Here is an 18644-nt window from a genome sequence, read left to right on the forward strand (position 1 = left end):
TCACGAACTTCGAGTGGGCTGACGAGTGCGCAAAGACGCCCTTCTTTGGCAACGGAGCATACGTTTAGCAGACGTGCTGGCGGCTAATGTACAACAGCAGGTCAAAAAATTGGAGCTGCTCGTTTAGCGGGTCTTCCTTCGTCAGCTCGCACTCGCAGAACACAATGAAGAAAACACGAAATATTGCTTGTTCTTCTCAAAACGGACACCCGAAGTCGCTCGGAGTATGCTTAAGAAATCGTTGACTTAGCGGAACACTTTTACAACGGCATAACTGCTTGGTGCTTCATGCGGCTTTTTATGGAGGTGGGCCGACACCAAGTCGCGGAAGAGAAACGCGGAAGCAGCTAATATGCACTCTCTTCTTCTGCACGTAAAGGTTTTCTTCAAAGCGTACAAGGGTAAGTTGCAGGTAAAGTTCAAGCGATTCCAGTGCTTACGCCGCATGAATTCCGGTACCATGGTCTCGCCCCATGAATCGATGCCGTCCCGAACGACTTCAAAAATAACCTTGCGGGTAAGGAATACTACAGGTGAGGGATATATACGAAAACAAAGCAGGCTTCCACTGGACACTCATTTCTGAGGAAGTCTGACGCATCTTGCGGTCTTCGGACCAGAACTTTTGGGTAACACGGAGAGCTGGCCAGTTCTGTAGAAAGGGGCCTAGAAAACGCTTCCATGGGCCCCGTTAATTGACACCATTTCCCTAAATGGGCATTCGTCTATGTGACCCTTGGCACTGTATAAAATACCCAGGCTTATCAAAATTCTTCATTATCATCATCCTCATCATCATAATCATCACCATCAGCCTGTCTACGCCCGCTGCAGGGCAAAGGCCTCTCCCATAGAACTCCAATTATCCCGGTCATGTGCTAACTGCGACCAATTTGGCCCCGCAAACTTCTTGATCTCATCTGCCTACCTAACTTTCTGCCGCCCCCTGCCACACTTGCCTTCTGTATACGAGCCACGGCGAAGTGTCGCTGGCGCCCCGTTGCATTCATAGACTCCGTCTTTCGAGCCGTGCAACTTCCCGGAATCCGGCACACTCTCTCAACCATTACCCCCGTCACTGCTCTTCAGTACCACAGCCGACAAAATGACTAAAAGGGAATCCAACTGACCGTGTAACATAAACCTTGGAAAAGGTCGGCGAGGCGCACTTGCTTTTTGAACAGAACGCAGCAGCCGCTTCCCCCAGCGGCCATGCTTTTTGCTGCCATAGCGACGCCCAATTGGGAAGGCCTTTCAAGAAAACGCAGCCGGAGAGCCAATGACGCTTTAGAAGCTATCGTTTGCTTCGTTTCACAGTTTTTCTTTTAGGGGCGAAGCTCCTCTTGCTCGGTGCAAGTCCCTCGGCGCGCCGTGTCCGAAGCCCCAAAAAAGCTCCCAGTAGTTATAACTAAAATATATAGGCACAATTTTTCATCACCGTGCTCTTCTTATTCACTTTTTCCCCATTTCAGATGTCCGATTCATGCTAGTAAATTAATCCGTGGCCCCTTAGGCAATTAACTTATCGCAAACACAGCGCTACCGATGCCCAACAAACTGATTGCCCGTTAATCTCCCGTTCAAACTTCCGCATGAAGACAAAATACAAGTTTGGTTTATTCGAAAGACTGCCTTGCCCCGATAACAGTGATGCCACTTGTATCGCAAACTTCAAGAAAATGATCCCAATATTAAATAGAACAATATTAAAGCAGTGGCGCCGCCCCAGCCATCTTCCGGCTGCTTCTCTATGACGTCACAGGAACTGGTCTGCGATTAGAGGCCGTCGACCAATCCGCTGCCAAGAAACATGACTGGGAGATTGTAGTGGAGCTTCTATTGTCGTTTGATCGTATCACTTCAACGCTAACCTGCAGGCCAATAAGTTTTAGGGGCGAAGCTCCTAAAGTCATGGGTCTGTCCATCCCTTGTGTCTCGTGGTACGTGACCGCCGCATGCTTTCGGAGATGTCGCAAAGTGGGCTGCGTTGCACGCGCAAGAACCGGCTGCAACCGGCAGCGCAAACTCGGCACCGGGAGCGCGAGCTTGTCTGTGTTCGCCAACGGAGGCGCGAGCGCACGTGCACTGCGAGGGGGAGATCACGCAAGAGATCACGCCACGAACGCAGCTGCAGTCGTTCTCGGAGATCGAACGAGACGCAAGGACCTTTGCTCGTTTCCTCTCGTCTTGTTCGGGCACAAGTTCGCCCTAAATAAAAGTTATTTCTTTACCGTTGTGTCCCATCCTACGTGACAAATTGTGGTGGAGGTGCGGGGTAGTCCTCGATGGCGCGGGGTCTTTCGCCAGGTCTGGGCCTGGGAGCATTGACTCCGACAATAAAAGTTGATTTGTACAATGTACGCACACAGTCTTACGTCTTTCTTAATGATGTAATGGGCGAACTTTCACGGGAGAGTTACGGTTACCGAGGATCTCCCCCTCTCGAGCTTCGCCCCACTTATAATCATTCATTCCGTGGATATGGCGTGATTTTTTTTTTTTTAGTGTGGGCACATATTACGTCACTTCTGCCTCTACTACGTCCCTATAGCGCGAAATTTGAAAGCTTCTCGATATTTCTCGCATTTTTGCGGTTAACATAAAACGACGTCTCTCGTGGCTGGAATGGAGCTGATTGGGTTTCAAAAAGGCTAGTTATTTCAAATTGAACAAAGGCTGTATTTTGTCTTCATGGCCCATTTAACATGTTTATTCGTCCAGAGCGCTCATCCCCGCTCTAAGACGCGAACCAGAGCTCACTCTTGCAGGCGGCGCGGCCGAAGTCACGCAGCTAGCGGCAACGCGCGGGCCTGTCGCTCAGGCACGCCAGGGCGCGCCTCGACTCCGGCGCACAAACGCCGAGCGGGGACGGCATCATTATCGGCAGGCAGTCACGCAAGCAGTGTTAGACGCTTCCCCAATAAGGGCCGGATTAAGGGGCCCGACGCCGCCCTCTCTCTTGCGGCATAGCATGCGACGAGGGTGACTGACCCGTGTTTCGGCGCAATCGGCTTTGCCGTCCGGCGAGGGGTTTTGGCTTGGTTCTTCTGTCCAGTGAATCACAGGCCTTCCGGGGCGCTGTTGTTTATTTTATTATTTATTCATTTCGAAATACCGTAGCCCAGATTATGGTTATAGCAGGAGCGGGTACAAAATAATCTGCACAATGCAGATATAGGATCACACACAACCAATGTAATGTATCTACGCCTGGTTGAAAACAAAAATGAAAAATGGCAAATAAATACGAATTACGATAAATACAAATAAAAATGGCAGATTCATTTACGAGATGAACCCGGACAAAGAGATGCTACATTGTGATGGTGCTGCGTGGTTGGGGAATGGCGAAATGAAGATGGCGATACCGTCTACACGATAGGCTGGTGTGTAGGTGTACACACTGTGTCGCATGTTGACTTTTGCAATGGGCAGAAAATTACCTTGCTGATAAAAAAATGGCTTCAGTTTGTCGTCGATCGTCGATCGCCCTGCCATGAAGCCTGCCTTGCAAGTCTTGAAAAGGCCATTGTATTCTATATAAGTGTACAAGTCTTTTATTTATCATCTTCTCAAGAAGCTGGCGCAGGCAGCCTGTCAGTGTGATGGGACGATAACTTGCAGAATACTGTCCTTCAGAAAAGCCACTAATGTATGGCCTCCCTCTAAGATTTGGAAAAAGCGCCCGTCCAGCCAAATTTTATTGTATGAGTGGAGGCGTGTTTCAACAGTGTCTACGTGTAAGCGCTGTAAAATAAAAAAACAGCAGACGAGAGGAGATGAAGTTGACTTGACAATAAAATGAAATAAAACCACACTTGGCACTGTACACTATACCGACACACACAAAGCCTCATTGCGTCGCCTCAGGTAGATTACGGATACGCCACACGCATGGAACTCACTCAAGTCTGTTCACTCGATCTTCAAGACGCCTGTGTCACAGGCGGGGAGCGTGCCTGTTCGTTATTTAAATCTTAAGTCAACGTAAACCACTCGACAAACCAGGACGCGAAAGCTCTCGAGAGCTGTACAGCTACATTACACTACGCCCCTCATACCTTTCAGGTATTCGGCTACCTTTTCCCTGCAGCGGTTTGAGTATTTATTGATGGTAAAATTTTTACAGCTCATTTCTTGTCTGAAAATAATAACCTGGCCCTACACGCCATCCATATTACGTGTATTTTGAACCATTTCACTTTTACTGTATCTGGTTTTAGCTAGCGTCACTAAATAAGCCTTTATTTAGTCACGCTAGCTTCAGCTGTACCCCAGGCTCACATCACTATTATATTGAATAGTAATTTCCTTTATTTGGCACCATTTGCCCACTCATGGCACCGCGCCATAACGTGGCACGTATAATCCATGGCCAGTGCAGTCCTTCTGGGGCCGAATTCTCTAAAACGACGGGGCATCGCTTTGAAACGACGGGGTAGCGCCATGCAAATGCATGTGTTCTGGGGTTGGGGCCGTCGCTTTGGGGTTCTCTGAAGGTAGGGTGAGCCGCAGAAAAGCGCTGTGGCAAGGTCGCGAAGCGACACCCACTGCCCCCCCGTCGTTTCACTTCTCGCTTCGCGCCCTTGCCACAGCGCTTTTCTGCGGCTGACTCCACCTGCAGGGAACCCCAAAGCGACGGCCCCAACCCCAGAACACATGCATTTGCATGGCGCTACCCCGTCGTTTCAAAGCGACGCCCGTTTTTTAGAGAATTCGGCCCCTGGTCTCGTCTCCGTTCTTTCTTTTTTTTTCGTAGCTATATCTTTGTATCGTGGACCAACACGCCTAATTTGCCGTGTTGTGTAATAGTGTAATGTAATGTTGCCTGCGCCTGAAGGTGAAGGTTTACAAGTGCTCCGCGAAGAGCTCATGAAGTAAAAATGAAGGCTTTTTATTTATTTTTATCACGTTAAGAATTCCTTTGGGCGGATATTTTGTGCTGCATGAAAGAGGTCGTGCAGTGTTAAGAACTGGATACGTATTCGAAGTGTTGTGCAAGCGTATTAGCCTAAACTTCAAGTGTGCCCCCTGCTATGCTAACCAAGGGCAGTCTATGTGTCTGTTGTCCTTTCAGTCCTCGTATTCGCGTCCTCGTGTGAGTCTGTGTATTGTTGGGACTGGGCATCCCACCGCAGTCACCAAGGTTGTGACTCGCATCCCAGCTTGTCACCGATGTTGGGAATCAGCCATCCCGACGCTGTCTCCGCTGTTGGGATTGGGCCCGCTCACCGCAGCCACCACTGTTGCGACTGGCCATCCGAGCGCAGCCACTGGTGTAGCGGCGTTGCCTTGCTCCGTCCGCTGTCGAGACGGCGTAGAGCAGAGCGATGAAGTTCTCGAGACGACGAAAAGTTGAAGTAACATTTGTATACAGTATGTACAGTCTTTGTCAAAATTTTGTGGGCCACGGGAACCGTTGCTGGAGCGGGCGCGAGGCTGAGCAGGGGCGCTGCACTTGCCGCTGTTGGCTGGTTGCGCGGCTAAAGAGAGTGAAGAGAACTTTCGCACTTCCCTTCGTTGTATGGCTGGCGCGATAAGTGCAGCGGGGCCGGCTTCTCAGAGCAGGCGCACATCGCTTCAGCGCACGTACTTTGCGCAGCACTTGTCGCCCCGGACGCACTACAAAAGCAAGAGCAAAAGTTCCCCTCGCTCTCTTGAGCCGCGCAACCAGCCGGCAGTGGCAAGCGCAGCGCCCCTGCACGGCCGCGCGCCTGCTCCGGCAACGGTCACCGTGGCGAACAAAATTTTGACAAAGACTGTACAAGGGTAAGCAAACGTTACATGGCTCGCACAAAGGCGACAGCACCTCTCCACTCGGTGCCTCCGAAAAGTGCCGCCGAAGAATGCCGCTCAAGAATGCCGACGATAAGTGCGTCCGGGCGGGTTTTTATACCCCCGGAAGTTCGTTGGAGCCCCGAGAAGTTTGAATAGCTCTAATCAGGACTCTCGCTGGCTGAAGTTTGAAATGCGACGAATGGTAGCGAAGCGGTTGCATCAGCCGAGCCGCCACGATGGGGAAAGGGAGGGCGACGCCCACGCCGTCTCGGCGAACCCGCCTCCAGTCGTGTGGCTGCATGTCGGCTGCCGGTCGTTCACCCGATGCAGGATTAGGCCGAGCCGCCGCGACGCAAAAGGAGCGGCGACTCTGCGGCGATGCATGTTTCAGTCGCTTCAGCCTGTGCACCGCGGGCGGGCGGTTTGCACTCCTGCACACAGCGTCTTCTTGCGGGGAAGCAACCTTAAGTACTAGAGTGCGTAATACTTATAGGGTTGTTCGTTTTCGGGTTTTATATTTCAACAAGAACGTGTTTAATGCGGGGTACACCAAGATTTCACTGACGTCATATCCGTCACGGAAATGACGCCAGTACACCTTTGCCGAAGCGATTCACCAGCAGGAGGTCGCTCGCCAAGCACACGCACAAGACAGCCGCCGACCCGCAAATCATGCTCAGCTGCAGATTTCGCTGTGCATTTCACTTTCGCGTTTTACCGATTCCTATGAGAGAGGAATCAACCCCGGTTTTTTAAAGGGACGGACAACCGATTTTTGTGGGGTGGATGTCGTCTAGCTAATGAAAGCCAGCGCTTTAGGGGCAACCGCCAGGTATTTTTAAATGAACAGGTAGAAATACTATTAATTTTGCACTAAAATTTCTGAAGTCTTCAAGGTGGCGACACGCACACTAAACTTTTTTACGCCCTTTTTGGCCGAAAAGGGTGTAAAAATCTTGTCCCATGGCTCACGTCCCTTGTCCCTTAATCTTGTCCCTTAATCTTGCGTGCAGTTGAAAGTTTGTAGCAGCATGGCTCGCTGTCATAGTCGCCGGCATTCCTTTTTGAGGGACACGTATGGCTGCTGAATCTAAAAATTGCGATTTCAAAAGTTCTAGGGCGCTATCAGTAAAACCGTTTCGTGTTAGGGTGTTTTAAGTGATGTATTTTCATTTGGGATAAAGTAAATATACTCGACAAAATCGATTATCTGTCCCTTTCAGAACGTCCCTACAGGTCCGCTGTACTGTTTCCCTTTTTTTTATGTTGAGGGCTTTTCGCGGGGTTTTTCTTTTTTCATTGCTGATTTAGACGTCCTTTCTTTCCTGCTCCTTGCGTTCCTCACGCTGCGATGCAGGCAAGTAGTGTGCCCGTGTCGTAATCGGGTGCATAGTCAAGTTTCTAAGGACAGGCGTTTATTTCCCCACAGGGCATAGATAAGGGGGTATGAGTGGATGATGACGAAAGTTGATGAGATGAGCATGAAAATGTTCGCTTCGCAGATGAAGCCTAGGAGACAACGATGATCTTTTTTGTGCTCTTTGTCTCAGCAGCCACCACCGAGGAGGTGAAGAGCACCACGGGTCCCAAAGGTGGTGCAGCGAGAGTGGGAGCTGTTGCGGGTCCCCCATGTCCATGACCTCCATGCCTGCCCTTAGGTGTAACGGGTACTGGCGAAGCAACAACAGAAGAAGAGCAGCAGCGTCGCTGTGGACGGTGTTGGTTGCCACCGCAACCGATGCCGGCTCGGCAAGCGGCGCGGTGACTTATTGGGCTGCCAAAAGCAACCGAGTTATATTTCATTCGTACGTGTCTCTTTCACTTTCCCGCAGCGCGCTCATTCTTTATCCGTAAAGTGCCGTTTCACATACGGCTCGGCAGTGTCGGCTTTTGTTTTGAGGTGTTGCGGTCATTCCTCGTGGCGTTATGTCGAAAAGACATTTTAAAGCGGCAGAAAACCCGCGCACAGAACGCACCGGTTCGGACGGCTTGATCAGTAGCGATGAACGAGCTTCCGGGGCAGGCACAGAGGAAACCAGCAGCGAACTCAAGCAGGGTGCACGCTTTTAAAGCAAAGCTTTCCGCCTCTACCAGCCAACGGTTCTTTCGTGGTGTCGGGACAAGGTCCAAACGCGGCTGCGGAGGTAACGGCGATTTGCACTCACGGAGCACAGTGTAGCTGGCGCGGCGAAGTTACCCAGCGTTCCCCGCGCGCTCACGCCGGAGGGCGCATCGGCGGGACCCGGCCTTGTCGGCTGCTTTAGCGACGGTTGTTTTGGGCCCGTTTAGGCGCAGCTTCGCGTCCATTGCGGGCTTTTTTCGCACGGCTTGATTAAATTGTTCGACAGCCCCTCCTGTGTAACCCGGACAGTGCGGAATTAAGTAGTCGTACAGCGAACAGGTTTGCATGGTGGGAAAACAAAACGTAGAGACCACATACAGACATCTGGCGGCAAGAGAAACGCTACCGTTTGCGCACTGCTTGCCACGAATGGCGATTTCTAAATTGGGGAATACCAATTCGTGTGTGTTTTAAGAGGTATTACAAAAGACGAATGGAGCAACTACATCTGATAAACAGCGATTATATAAGTCCCCTAAGCTTCGTCGCCATTCTCAATCATGCAATACTAACTAGTTTAAATCGGTATAAATGGCAATCACTAAGCTCACATGCCGAATTGTTTCGGTGTTCGCACTTGTGTCGCGCGGTAATGTAGCCCCGAGCTCGCACATCGGAATGGCTAGGTTCCGCTGTCTCACCCTTCGATCGAATAACGCTCCTTGCCGTTTTTTTTTTTTTTTTTTTTTTCTGCCGACGCACGTCCGGGCTACGGCGGCGGCGTCCGCCGCTCTAGCCCGGCCGTGGCCGACGCTTCTGCGTTCGGGACGCCGCCCCTGCGAATTCCAAGTAACAGCAGGCAGAATCTCTGGTTTCCCTCTTTGTAGAGCCACGTGTGCGAATGCAAGTGACGTAGCATGGGCAATTGCTGTGAGTGTCGTTTCCAGCTTTGCTTTCCAACCACCTTCACTGCGTGGATTGGCCGCCGCGGGGGCTCAGTGGCTAAGGCGTTGTGCTGCTGAGCACCAGGTCGCGGGTTCGATTCCCAGCCGCCGCGGCCGCTTTTCTAATGGAGGCGAAAAGCAAAAACGCTCGTGCGTACGAGATTTTGGCGCACGTTAAATATCCCCAGGTGGTCAAAATTAATCCGGAGCCCTCCACTACGGCGCGCCTCATCGCGTGCGTTGCGTCGGCGCGTTTAACGACAATCAATCAATGATCACAGCGTGGATTGGAGCCAATTTTTTGTATTGTCAGATTTCAGACGTGGCGTTGACAGGTGCACGGGAGATAGGCCCCGCGAACCCGTCCGCCACCTCATGCAGCCGTACCATTAGCAGACGTAGTGCGAGCGGAAAGGACGCAGAACTGAAGCCTTCTTCTTTTCCAGTTAGTGTTGGCCTGGGTCTGCATCGAGACTCGCAGTGTGAGACGACGCTGGTTGCGGCGGGGGCGTGAACGCTCGAAATGGTGGCAAAGCAGCGGGCCCTTGGACGCATCGACCCGCTGAGGCGTGTTCGAAAAGGAAGGTCCCCTACTGCAGCGGCTACGCATCAAGCGGCACTCGCGCGTGGAGCGTGTTCTTGCCCTGTCCTAGCCCGTGCGCCCCTGTGGATGTGGGTTCCCCGGCCCGGTCGGTCCCCGGACCTGACGGCCGAAGTACACCAGGATCGAGATCCAGGGCCTCCGCAGCAAGCGGCGGACGCCGCACTGCGGGCAGCTGCAGCTGGCCTGGGCCGTCGTCTGGGGCGACCTGGCGCCCAATTCAAGAGCTAAAACGACAGGGCGAGAGGCCATCTTTCTGAAACGGCGCGGTGGCGCCATGCAGATACATGTGTGTTCGGGTTGGGGCGCCGCTTTGAGGGGCGGACGAAGGACGAAAACCATTGAGGGGAGCACTCGAAGAAGAAAGCGACACGCACTGCATCCTGTCGTTTTGCTTCGCTTTGCGCCCTTGTGGGAATGCTCCCTCACTGCTTTTCTTCTCTTCTCCGCTCACCGTTTCAGAACGACGGCCTCTCGTTTTAGAGAATTGGACCCCGGGAGGCGTACAGAAACGCCCGCCTATACGCCCCCGGGAGGGCCACACCCTGGCCTGCTCGGGCGGCTCCATGCGGCAGAGGCAGGGGTTTATCCAGAATTTCGATTTTGGTAGGGTATCGAACTCCTCCTAGGGGAGGGGGGTTGTGAGACTGTTGGGGGGGGGGGGGGCATGGACGGCATGCTCGTGGTTGTGGAGTCTTCTGGGGGGGCTATAAAACCCTGGGCAGAGGCAGGTTCTGCCGCAGCGACAACTGCAGGTGCTGTGAGGGGGTGTGTGTAGGGGGTGGGGGTACGAGCAAGGCAGGCCCGGCTGCACTACACCGCCTCATCCGCCACGGCCGCTCTGCTGGATGTCAGCCTTGGCCTGGACCTGCTACTGGAACCTGCTACTGGAGCCTCCTCCTAAGCGCTGTGCCCTGCTGTGCGATTTCCGGGTGGCCCTACTGCGGATCCGGCAGTTCAACCCGCGCTCACTCCTGGTGCGGGCCGTGCGGTACACAAGGTGGGAAGGGTGGCTAAACGAGGCGCTCCGCTGCGGCTGCAGTGGGTGCCAGGCCACATCGGGCTGAAGAGAGAGAGAGAGAGAATTTTATTTTATTTTTTTTTTAACCAAAAGAGGGGAAATGTCTCTGTCGGAGAGCTTCATGGAGTCTGGGTGCTTCCGTCCAGGCTCCCACTGATGGCCTTCTCGATGAAGTCCACCAGGCCACGTTGCTCGTCCTTGGTCTTCTGGGTGGCCAGCCACTCTATAGTGTAGTGTCGTCTAATGTGTGCATAAATGGGGCACTCCCATAATATGTGTTGTTGGTTGGCGATCACATTACAGGTGCGGCATAATGGGGGTGTATCTGTCTTTCCACTTTGCATGAGGTGTAGTCTAGCAGGTGTGTGTAGTGTACCGGCTTGTGCTTGTCTGAATGTAGTCTGCTGGTGTCTTTCTAGGTGTGGGTGCGGCTGCGGTAACTGCTTCCTGGCTCTCCTGCAGTCTTTCAGGTGAAGCTGTCGTGGGCTTGATTCGGTTTCACCGGGAGTTTCGCCGCCGTTCCTGGGAGCCCGGTAGTGCGCTTCTCGGGCGAGTTCATTTGCTTTCTCATTACCCAGTACGCCAGCGTGACCCGGAATCCAATATATCTTCACAGTGCCCTGAATATATCGAAATAGATGTGCCGCGATTTGGGGGGTGTGTCCGGATGCTATAATTCGGCAGGCTTTCTTGCTATCTGTGTATATATTTAGGGGACGGGTTGGTTGACTGAGGTGAGATATCGCTTTTCCAATTGCGTAGATCTCTGCTTCTTCTGCCTTCTGGAAGTGCATGTTGCTCTGAGTGTAAGTTCGGTTGAGTATGTTCCAATATGCTACTGTCCATGTGTTGTTGGCTCCTGCCGCGTCTGTGTAGGCGTGCATTTGGTCCAGCTCCCTCTTCGGTTTCTTATTAAAGTAATTTGCTCTAATGGATCTTCTTTCTATGTGCCGGTTTGGATCCATATTATTCGGTATGGGGGCCACCTTGATTTTTTGCCAGTCTCGTGGGTGTATTTTGGCAATAGGAGGGGCCGCTTGGCTGACCCTGTATCCTAGAGACTTCAGGAGTTGTCGACCGGCTGTGGTTTGGTTCAGTCTTGCCAATTGGTTGTGATTGTGAACAGCGACTATTTCGTCCACGGTCACTGTTGTCCCCATTTTGTCAAGGACTGTGTTGCTCGCTCTGATAGGGAGACCTAACGATATCTTGACGGCTTTGCGGATTAGGGTGTCTATTTTTTTAAGCTGTGTCCTGGTAAAATTGGTGTATGGGGCTGCGTATCTTATTCGCGATATGACGAGGGCCTCGTGCAGTCTCAGTAGGTCATCCTCCTTAAGTCCCCTTTTTTGTTGGAGATCCGCTTCATAAGTTGAAGAACCTGCTCCCCTTGCTTTAGTATCTGGTTGGTTGTGGCTTGTCCCCCTCCATCTTTTTGGAAGTAGTGTCCCAGTACTTTGATAGTGGATGGAGTTGGAATATTGTTGCCGTGCAAGGTTAAGTTAATGGGAGGATGTTTCCACCGTCTGTTGGCTACTGTTAGCAGTTCTGTTTTTTCTGCGGAGCATGATAGACCTATTGTTGTTGCTGCTTGTTGTGCTCGATTGAGTGCTTCCTGTAGTTGCGTCTGGATGTGTCCAGGTGATCCAGTTGTGCTCCATATAGTAACGTCATCTGCATATATGAGGTGTTTAATGTCTTCCACTTGCGATAGTGCCCTATGGATCTTGAGTGTCGCTAATGTGAAGAGAGTTGGGGATAGCACCGCTCCTTGAGGAATTCCCCTCTGTGGATGAGGTATTGGTCCTGTTTCGTGATCCCCTATTGCTATAGTAAGAATTCTTTCTTGAAGGAATGCCTTTACATAGTTATACATCTTCGGTCCGCATTTTGTCGCCGCTAGTTCTTCGAGTATGGCGTCGTGGTCAACGTAGTCGAACGCCTTCTTGAGATCCACCGCCAGGATGGCTTTGAGTTGTGCCGAACTCGGTTCTGCCGTTACTTCCTCATGGAGGGCAAGGAGTGCATCCTGCGTCGATAAATGTTGCCTGAAACCTATCATGTTAAAGGGAATTCTGTTCATCTCTTCAAGGTGGTTTTGGAGTCGCTGGAGTACCATTCGTTCCATAAGTTTGCCTACGTTTGATGTGAGCGTTATTGGTCGCAAGTTGCTGACGGCTATTTTCTTTCCTGGCTTAGGGATGAATACCATCTTGCCTTCTTTCCACGTGATATGGAGAGGCTGCCTGCCTGTCCACACATCGTTCATGTTTTGTAGGAGGAGTTGGCGATCTTCTTCCCCTAGATTCCTGAGACACGGTGTGGTCATCTTGTCCGGTCCCGGTGCCTTGTTGCCAGTGCATTTACTGATTGCGGAGTTTAATTCTGCCAGGGTGAACTCGTCATCGAGGAGGGGATTTGCTGGACCGACATATGCTTGATACTCAGGTTGAACCCGAGGGGCTACGTAAGTTTCCTTTATAGTTTGTAGTAGCTGTTCGGGATCTTCAAATTCTTGTGTTAGTCGGTAAATTTTCTGTGTTGTCATAGTTTTAGTAGTAGTAGGGTTAATGAGGGCTCTTAGTAGGTTCCACGTTTTTCTCATTCCCATTGTGCCTTGGAGCTTGTCGCAGGTTTGCTGCCATTGTTCTTGGTATGCTCTTGTAGTGTACTCCCGGATGTGTCGGTTGAGCTCTGCTATTCGCTTTCTGAGGTTTCTGTTTGTCTTGCGTTGCTTCCATCGTTTGATTAGGCTATTGCGTGCTTCCCAGAAGTGGACGATGTGTTTGTCTACCGGTCCTTCGTTTTCATACTGCGTGATGTTCTTGGTATGTCGGTGCACAACTTTTAGCAGCTGCTCGGTCCAGTCTTGAATGTTATGATGTGGTTGATTAATGCGCTCTTCGCGAACCTTGTCCCATTCTGTAATGCGCGTTGTCTTCCACTATCATCAGCGTAAACATCGGGCTGGAGGGCAACGAGCGGGCAGACGAGCTGGCTGCCGCCGCCCACGAGCTGCCCCCCTCGCCCACGGCGGCGGCGGTCGACGCCAGCCTCCTCATCCAGCGGCACGTGCGGGCCCAGCACCCAGATCCGTGGTTGGCCGCTGGAGCGAGGCCTCACAGCACGTTCGGGCCGCGAGGCTGCCACGTCCGCAGAGCACGGTTGTCGTGCGCCTCCGCGCTGTGTGCGTGTAAACAACCGAGCGAAAACACCGCCTGGAGCTAGCCACGATCAGTCGTGCCAGCCCTGCCAGGCGGCCGTCCAGGTCGAACTGCCGCACTTGGTTGTCGAGTGCCCACAGTTTGCGGCAGAAACGGCAAAACTGCTGGCCGCCCTCCGGGAAAGGGCTCAGCCGGTCAAACAACTTTTGTGGCCGCTGGGCAGTGCCGGGGAGCGAGTCGCAGCCCACGAGGCCCTTGGAGCCTAGTCATCCTACCTTGACGCCGTGCGACTCCTCCCGGCTCTCCGTTTTCTCTCCCCCGGTTGCGGTGTGGACTTTATTTAAATAACTTTTTAACCTGTAACAGGGTGTATTTCCCTGTAAGCGTGTGAATTGCGTGACTGCTGTCCTCAGTGGTCGAGGGGTTTCGGTTAAGGTCGATCGAGACGACGCAGGAGGGAAACGGCCAGCCCCATTTTTCTTCCCTAGAGTATAACTAGTTCTCCCAAGTTTCATTCAGCATATACTAGCTAGGACGTACCCTCAATCGTAAATTACGTTTTATTTCGTGCACTCCTAGCACTGCGCCCAGCATCACTGGTCATCCTCCTTCCGAGTGGAAGGGAACTGATTTCTTTTGCTAGCAGCACCCGTCCGAATGTTAAGGGCATGTCACCATGCCTCGTTCACACGCATGGTTGGGCCTCCCTATGCCAGCGGCGCGGTCACGTGCGTGCTATAGCTACCTCGTTGGCCGTGCCTAGCACTCTGTACCTGCGATACCACGTGACTTGAGGACGAGGAGGGGGAAGAAATACATTGAGATTTCTGAACGGCCCAGAAAGCGGCCCAGGGGAGTGGTTCCTGCACCTGAGCCTATAAGGTGTAGGCAGAGAGGGGGTGGACAGCGCATCTCCCGCTGCTGCTGTTGGTCAGTTTACGGGAAGAGGGGAGGGTGCTCAGGGCTAAAGTCTCCCGCCTGGTCTCCCGCCGGCACCCTCTTTCCCGGAGGAACCCCATTTCCACCTAGCCACCTGTTCGCGGGGAGTCAGCTCGGAGATTCTGTCGACGTTGGTCGGATCAGGCGTCCCTTCTCCAGCAGCCACATCGACAGATATTACACTCCGTCTCTCTGCGGCTTTAGCGAGCGAACCGAGTCTGTCTCCGACATAAGAGACAGTTGTATTTTCTGGTGCACCATCTGTACATGACTGGGCAACAAAGTCTCAACTTTGTCGCTGATGCCGGAGTCGGTGTACGTCTTCGGACTTGTCTGGGACTAGTAACACAGCTTGGTAGTGCTCTCTCTAGTGGAGCTAGTCGGGGTCCAGTTACCCTGTACTCAAGCCCACAACCGGAAGCTAGAACTAGAGACACAGCGCACACGATCACTATGAATTTACTGTGGGACATAAGGCCACTGGGCCTAAAATATGACGCGATGGCCTTAGTTGGCACCAAGGCCAAGGCCGTCTTCACAATTTCCAGCTAATAAGATTAACTGAAGATAGACTGCTGAATTTTTGTTCACGCAAGAACATTTCATCCTATCCCTCATGAACTTGACACCCGACCCGATGTGCACGCTCCGGTTTTCTGTTTTGGGGTCCCGCACTGGCTGCACACAACAGCACGTGCAAGCAGTGGCAGGAGTCCCGAGACCCATCGAGACAACGCAGCAGCAGCAGCAGCACACACAGTTTCGACACGAGTCTCTGCAACATTGGCACCATCCCGAAGGCACCCCTCTCCTTTCTCAAGGGCAAATCTGTCCACTCTGTGCTCCGCTACCTGTTGCTCGTGTTCACACATCAATGCTGTTCTGGAGAGCAACGGGAAAGTTTCACCGACCTGCACCATCTACATTGCTTACACAGCAAAAACACAAACTGCTACTACTACTAGTACTACATCCAAGATATGCACACCAAACAGTCATTCAGGTACCACTTGTATGTAGCCTTCGGTCAAGTGGCCAGTAACTGGTGCCACCTGCAAGCACCTCTGAGTACTTGCTTTACTGTCAGTGTCAGTAGAATTTCAGCGGTGGGCAGCTGTCCCGTGTCTCGACTGGGAAAAAAGGAGACAAGAAACTATGGCAGGCTTAACACAAGACATTTATCGCAAATAAATTACACGACCGAATCAAACAAAACCAAACCGAACAAAACAAATTAAAATATCTAAACGAAGGAACACTACTTCAAGAGCAGAACAAACTAAACTTCTTGTCTTCCTTTCAAAGTCCCCATGAGCTAAACAAAGGAACACTACTTCAAGAGCAGAACAAACTAAACTTCTCGTCTTCCTTTCAAAGTCCCCATGAGGTCCTAGGTTAGAGGTCTATACAAGGCCTACCCCAAGTCACTGGCAGCAGCGGAGGCATTGCAGTATTGCTGTAAAAAGGTCATGTCCGTCTCCTGTGGTCACGATGTAGTGCAACCGGCGTAGTCACCGTTCTCTCGGTAGTTGGTGCTGGATGACCACTCGCGTAGTGGCCGCCAACCACGAGGTACCACCTGGTTCCGGAAGCGTTGCCGTTGCAGGGGCCATCAGAACGTGTCAATGGTGCACTGTCACTGCACGAAGGCTCTCACCCGTCGCCGCTGGGGCCACCAAAGTGCAGGTTGACGGTGTGTCAAGGAAGCTGGAACTGACGCGCTGTCAACAGGCTTTTGCCCAGGCTTGAGTTGCGACATCGATGCCCAGGCAGCATCTCCAGACTTGGCTCTCTGGAACCTTATCCTCTTCTCATACCGTTCTTGTCTACTTGTGTCCTCTCCCCTCTCCTACCTTGAGTTAATAGCTTAAATTATCTCTTTGGGCCTATAGCGGCAATCCTTCATTGGTCATTTTAGCTGCACACCCTGCTTCTTTTGCAGGGCATTGCCCGATTGGTTATATCATTGGACACATTTAAACTTTCCATCTCCCTTTCACGCCCTTTCTTTCGTGTGAGCTCTTCTAAGGTCTTGGATGTCGTCTCAGGGGAGACTGCCCCTAAACTCATCAAAGCAACTCATCATCCTGTGGTTGGCTTATGCTAAACAATGATTGTTACTGGGTCGGTAACACATACTCGCCATTACGAACACAAACATCATGCCCCTATTATTGTAAAATCAGAAGTTATTTGCCAGGAGAGCAGAGTAGGTGAAGGCCTCAGCGGGAAGGCTGCTACGAGTTCCTGAATCTGTTTCTAAACGAATGCACAAGTACAGACTGTACCAATCCTGCCGAAACGAAGGCCTGGTGAATGGCTCTTCAAAGTGGCCTCACTCCAAAACAAAACTTTATTTAGCTATTTACAAAAAGCTTCTCACTCCATCTTGTTCCGTTCAAACCGTACAGTCATGATTTCCTGGAAAAAAGAAAAGTCAATGATTTGCATCTCTCTAGGCATATGACTTCGAAACGCTTCCAACCGTGATAAATATACAAATGCATAAATTTTTTAAGGTGTACAACAATTTCAGCAGAGAATAAACCCAGCAGCAACAAGTGCTGCTGAAAGGCATTACCAAGGAAAACAGATAATGTGGATAGCTACCAACGCAGGTTCTCGGAAATAATGCATATGGCAGGTAATAAAGATCGTGAAAAGTCATGCCAGCCTTTTCTTTCTAAGCCTGTATCACTACGTGTATGAGAACATCAAAGCGTACGAGATGCCAAAACTTTCAACATTGATAAAAGCAAATGCTCATCATATGCAGGGTGTTCGTTTTTACAATACCAAGCATATACAAAAAAGTGGGCAGAAGTTATCCCATTTTGGTGTAAGCTTATGTGTTTTGGTGGAAGCAGAAACAATATTATTAACATAACTTAGCCCAATTAGCTGAAATTTGTTTATTAGGTTTTTAATGACTGGTTTTGGGGCTCATGTTTATATCACAATTGGCAGCAAGTATTAAACAAAGCTAGCTTGGTTGATAAGATTAGGAATATGAGTGCCCCCAAGGTGGGCCTCCGATACCACAGTTACGTAAACGCTTGCGTGCTTTTTTTTTCCTTTCCCAAAAATCAAAGTGAAGTTATGGGGTGTGATAATATAATGCAGACAAAATTTTCAACTGCTAAATCTCAAGCCAGCCATTTTAAATACAACCAGCATTATTTTCAAGCAGGACTTGCCTTTGTAACAACAGTATACACGGTTGACAAAAGCATGAACTCCAAAGAACCTCCCAGGACTAGCCACACCACAATTTCATAACTGCTTCTCACATTTTGTAGACAGGAGATGCATTGACTGGAGTTAGTACAGTTCTACCCCAAGTTTCTGTCAACAGTTCCATCGCTGGTTGATTTGACTGATTGTAGGGTTTAACGTGCTGACGCAACGCAGGCAATGAGGCGTGCCGTGTTGGAGTGCTCCGGATTAGTTTTGACCACCTGCGGATCTTTAACGTGCGCCAAAATCTCGTGCACACGGGCGTTTTTTGCTTTTCGCCTCCATCAGAAAAGCGGCCGCCGCGGCCAGGAATCGAACCCGCATCCTCGTGCTGGTTACCGCCTCATTGGCTTTTTCAGACGTTTCAACCTTATCCCGCACTCACTGTTCTTCAGTCATGTCCAGAGAGTTAGACATTTGATTCATTATAAGCTTCCGATGATCACATGTGCGCCAATCATGTCCCATGCTTCTGATATCCAGCCGCACAGCAGCTCCAGAGACGGTCTCCTGATCTTGCCACCCAACGTCAAAATGACTCACTCACAGAGACGTCCACAGGCTGTAGCCCGGATGTGAGGCTACCTGGCATAACTGCCAGGTCAGTGTTTGGTTCGCTCCCCTTTGCAAAAGCAGCCTCCACAAGGAGCCTCAATCTCACCGCATATGAACGCGGAACAAAACCCAACACAACGAAAAATACGAGCCAGTTATTTTTGCAAAAAGATCACAAGGGGACTGCACAACAACCACGTTTTCACGGGCATGGCCAAGGGAGGCAACACATGTGCAATCACCTATTGACCACACAGTGGAGGAGACAGAAATTCTCACCATAGCCATCGCAGTAGCTCATCCATCCGACCCTGATAGAATCACCAATATTTAGACCGGTTCG

The 18644-nt window shown here is 51.2% G+C and overlaps 1 protein-coding gene across 1 annotated transcript in view; it reads right to left on the reverse strand.

Annotated features, from left to right (window-relative positions):
• Window positions 1-16843: 16843 nt before the first annotated feature.
• Window positions 16844-18644, reverse strand: part of LOC144150123 (transmembrane protein 87A-like) — a 34936-nt gene continuing 33135 nt past the window's right edge. Inside the window, exon 15 of the mRNA XM_077681950.1 lies at window positions 16844-16930. Within this exon, the coding sequence (XP_077538076.1) occupies window positions 16889-16930 (42 nt within the window). The 3' untranslated portion in view covers window positions 16844-16888. The remainder of the gene's footprint in view (window positions 16931-18644) is intronic.

Source organism: Haemaphysalis longicornis, unplaced genomic scaffold, assembly GCF_048455015.1.
Source record: "Haemaphysalis longicornis isolate Haplotype H1 unplaced genomic scaffold, Haemaphysalis longicornis Haplotype H1 scaffold_8, whole genome shotgun sequence".
Taxonomy (NCBI): domain Eukaryota; kingdom Metazoa; phylum Arthropoda; class Arachnida; order Ixodida; family Ixodidae; genus Haemaphysalis; species Haemaphysalis longicornis.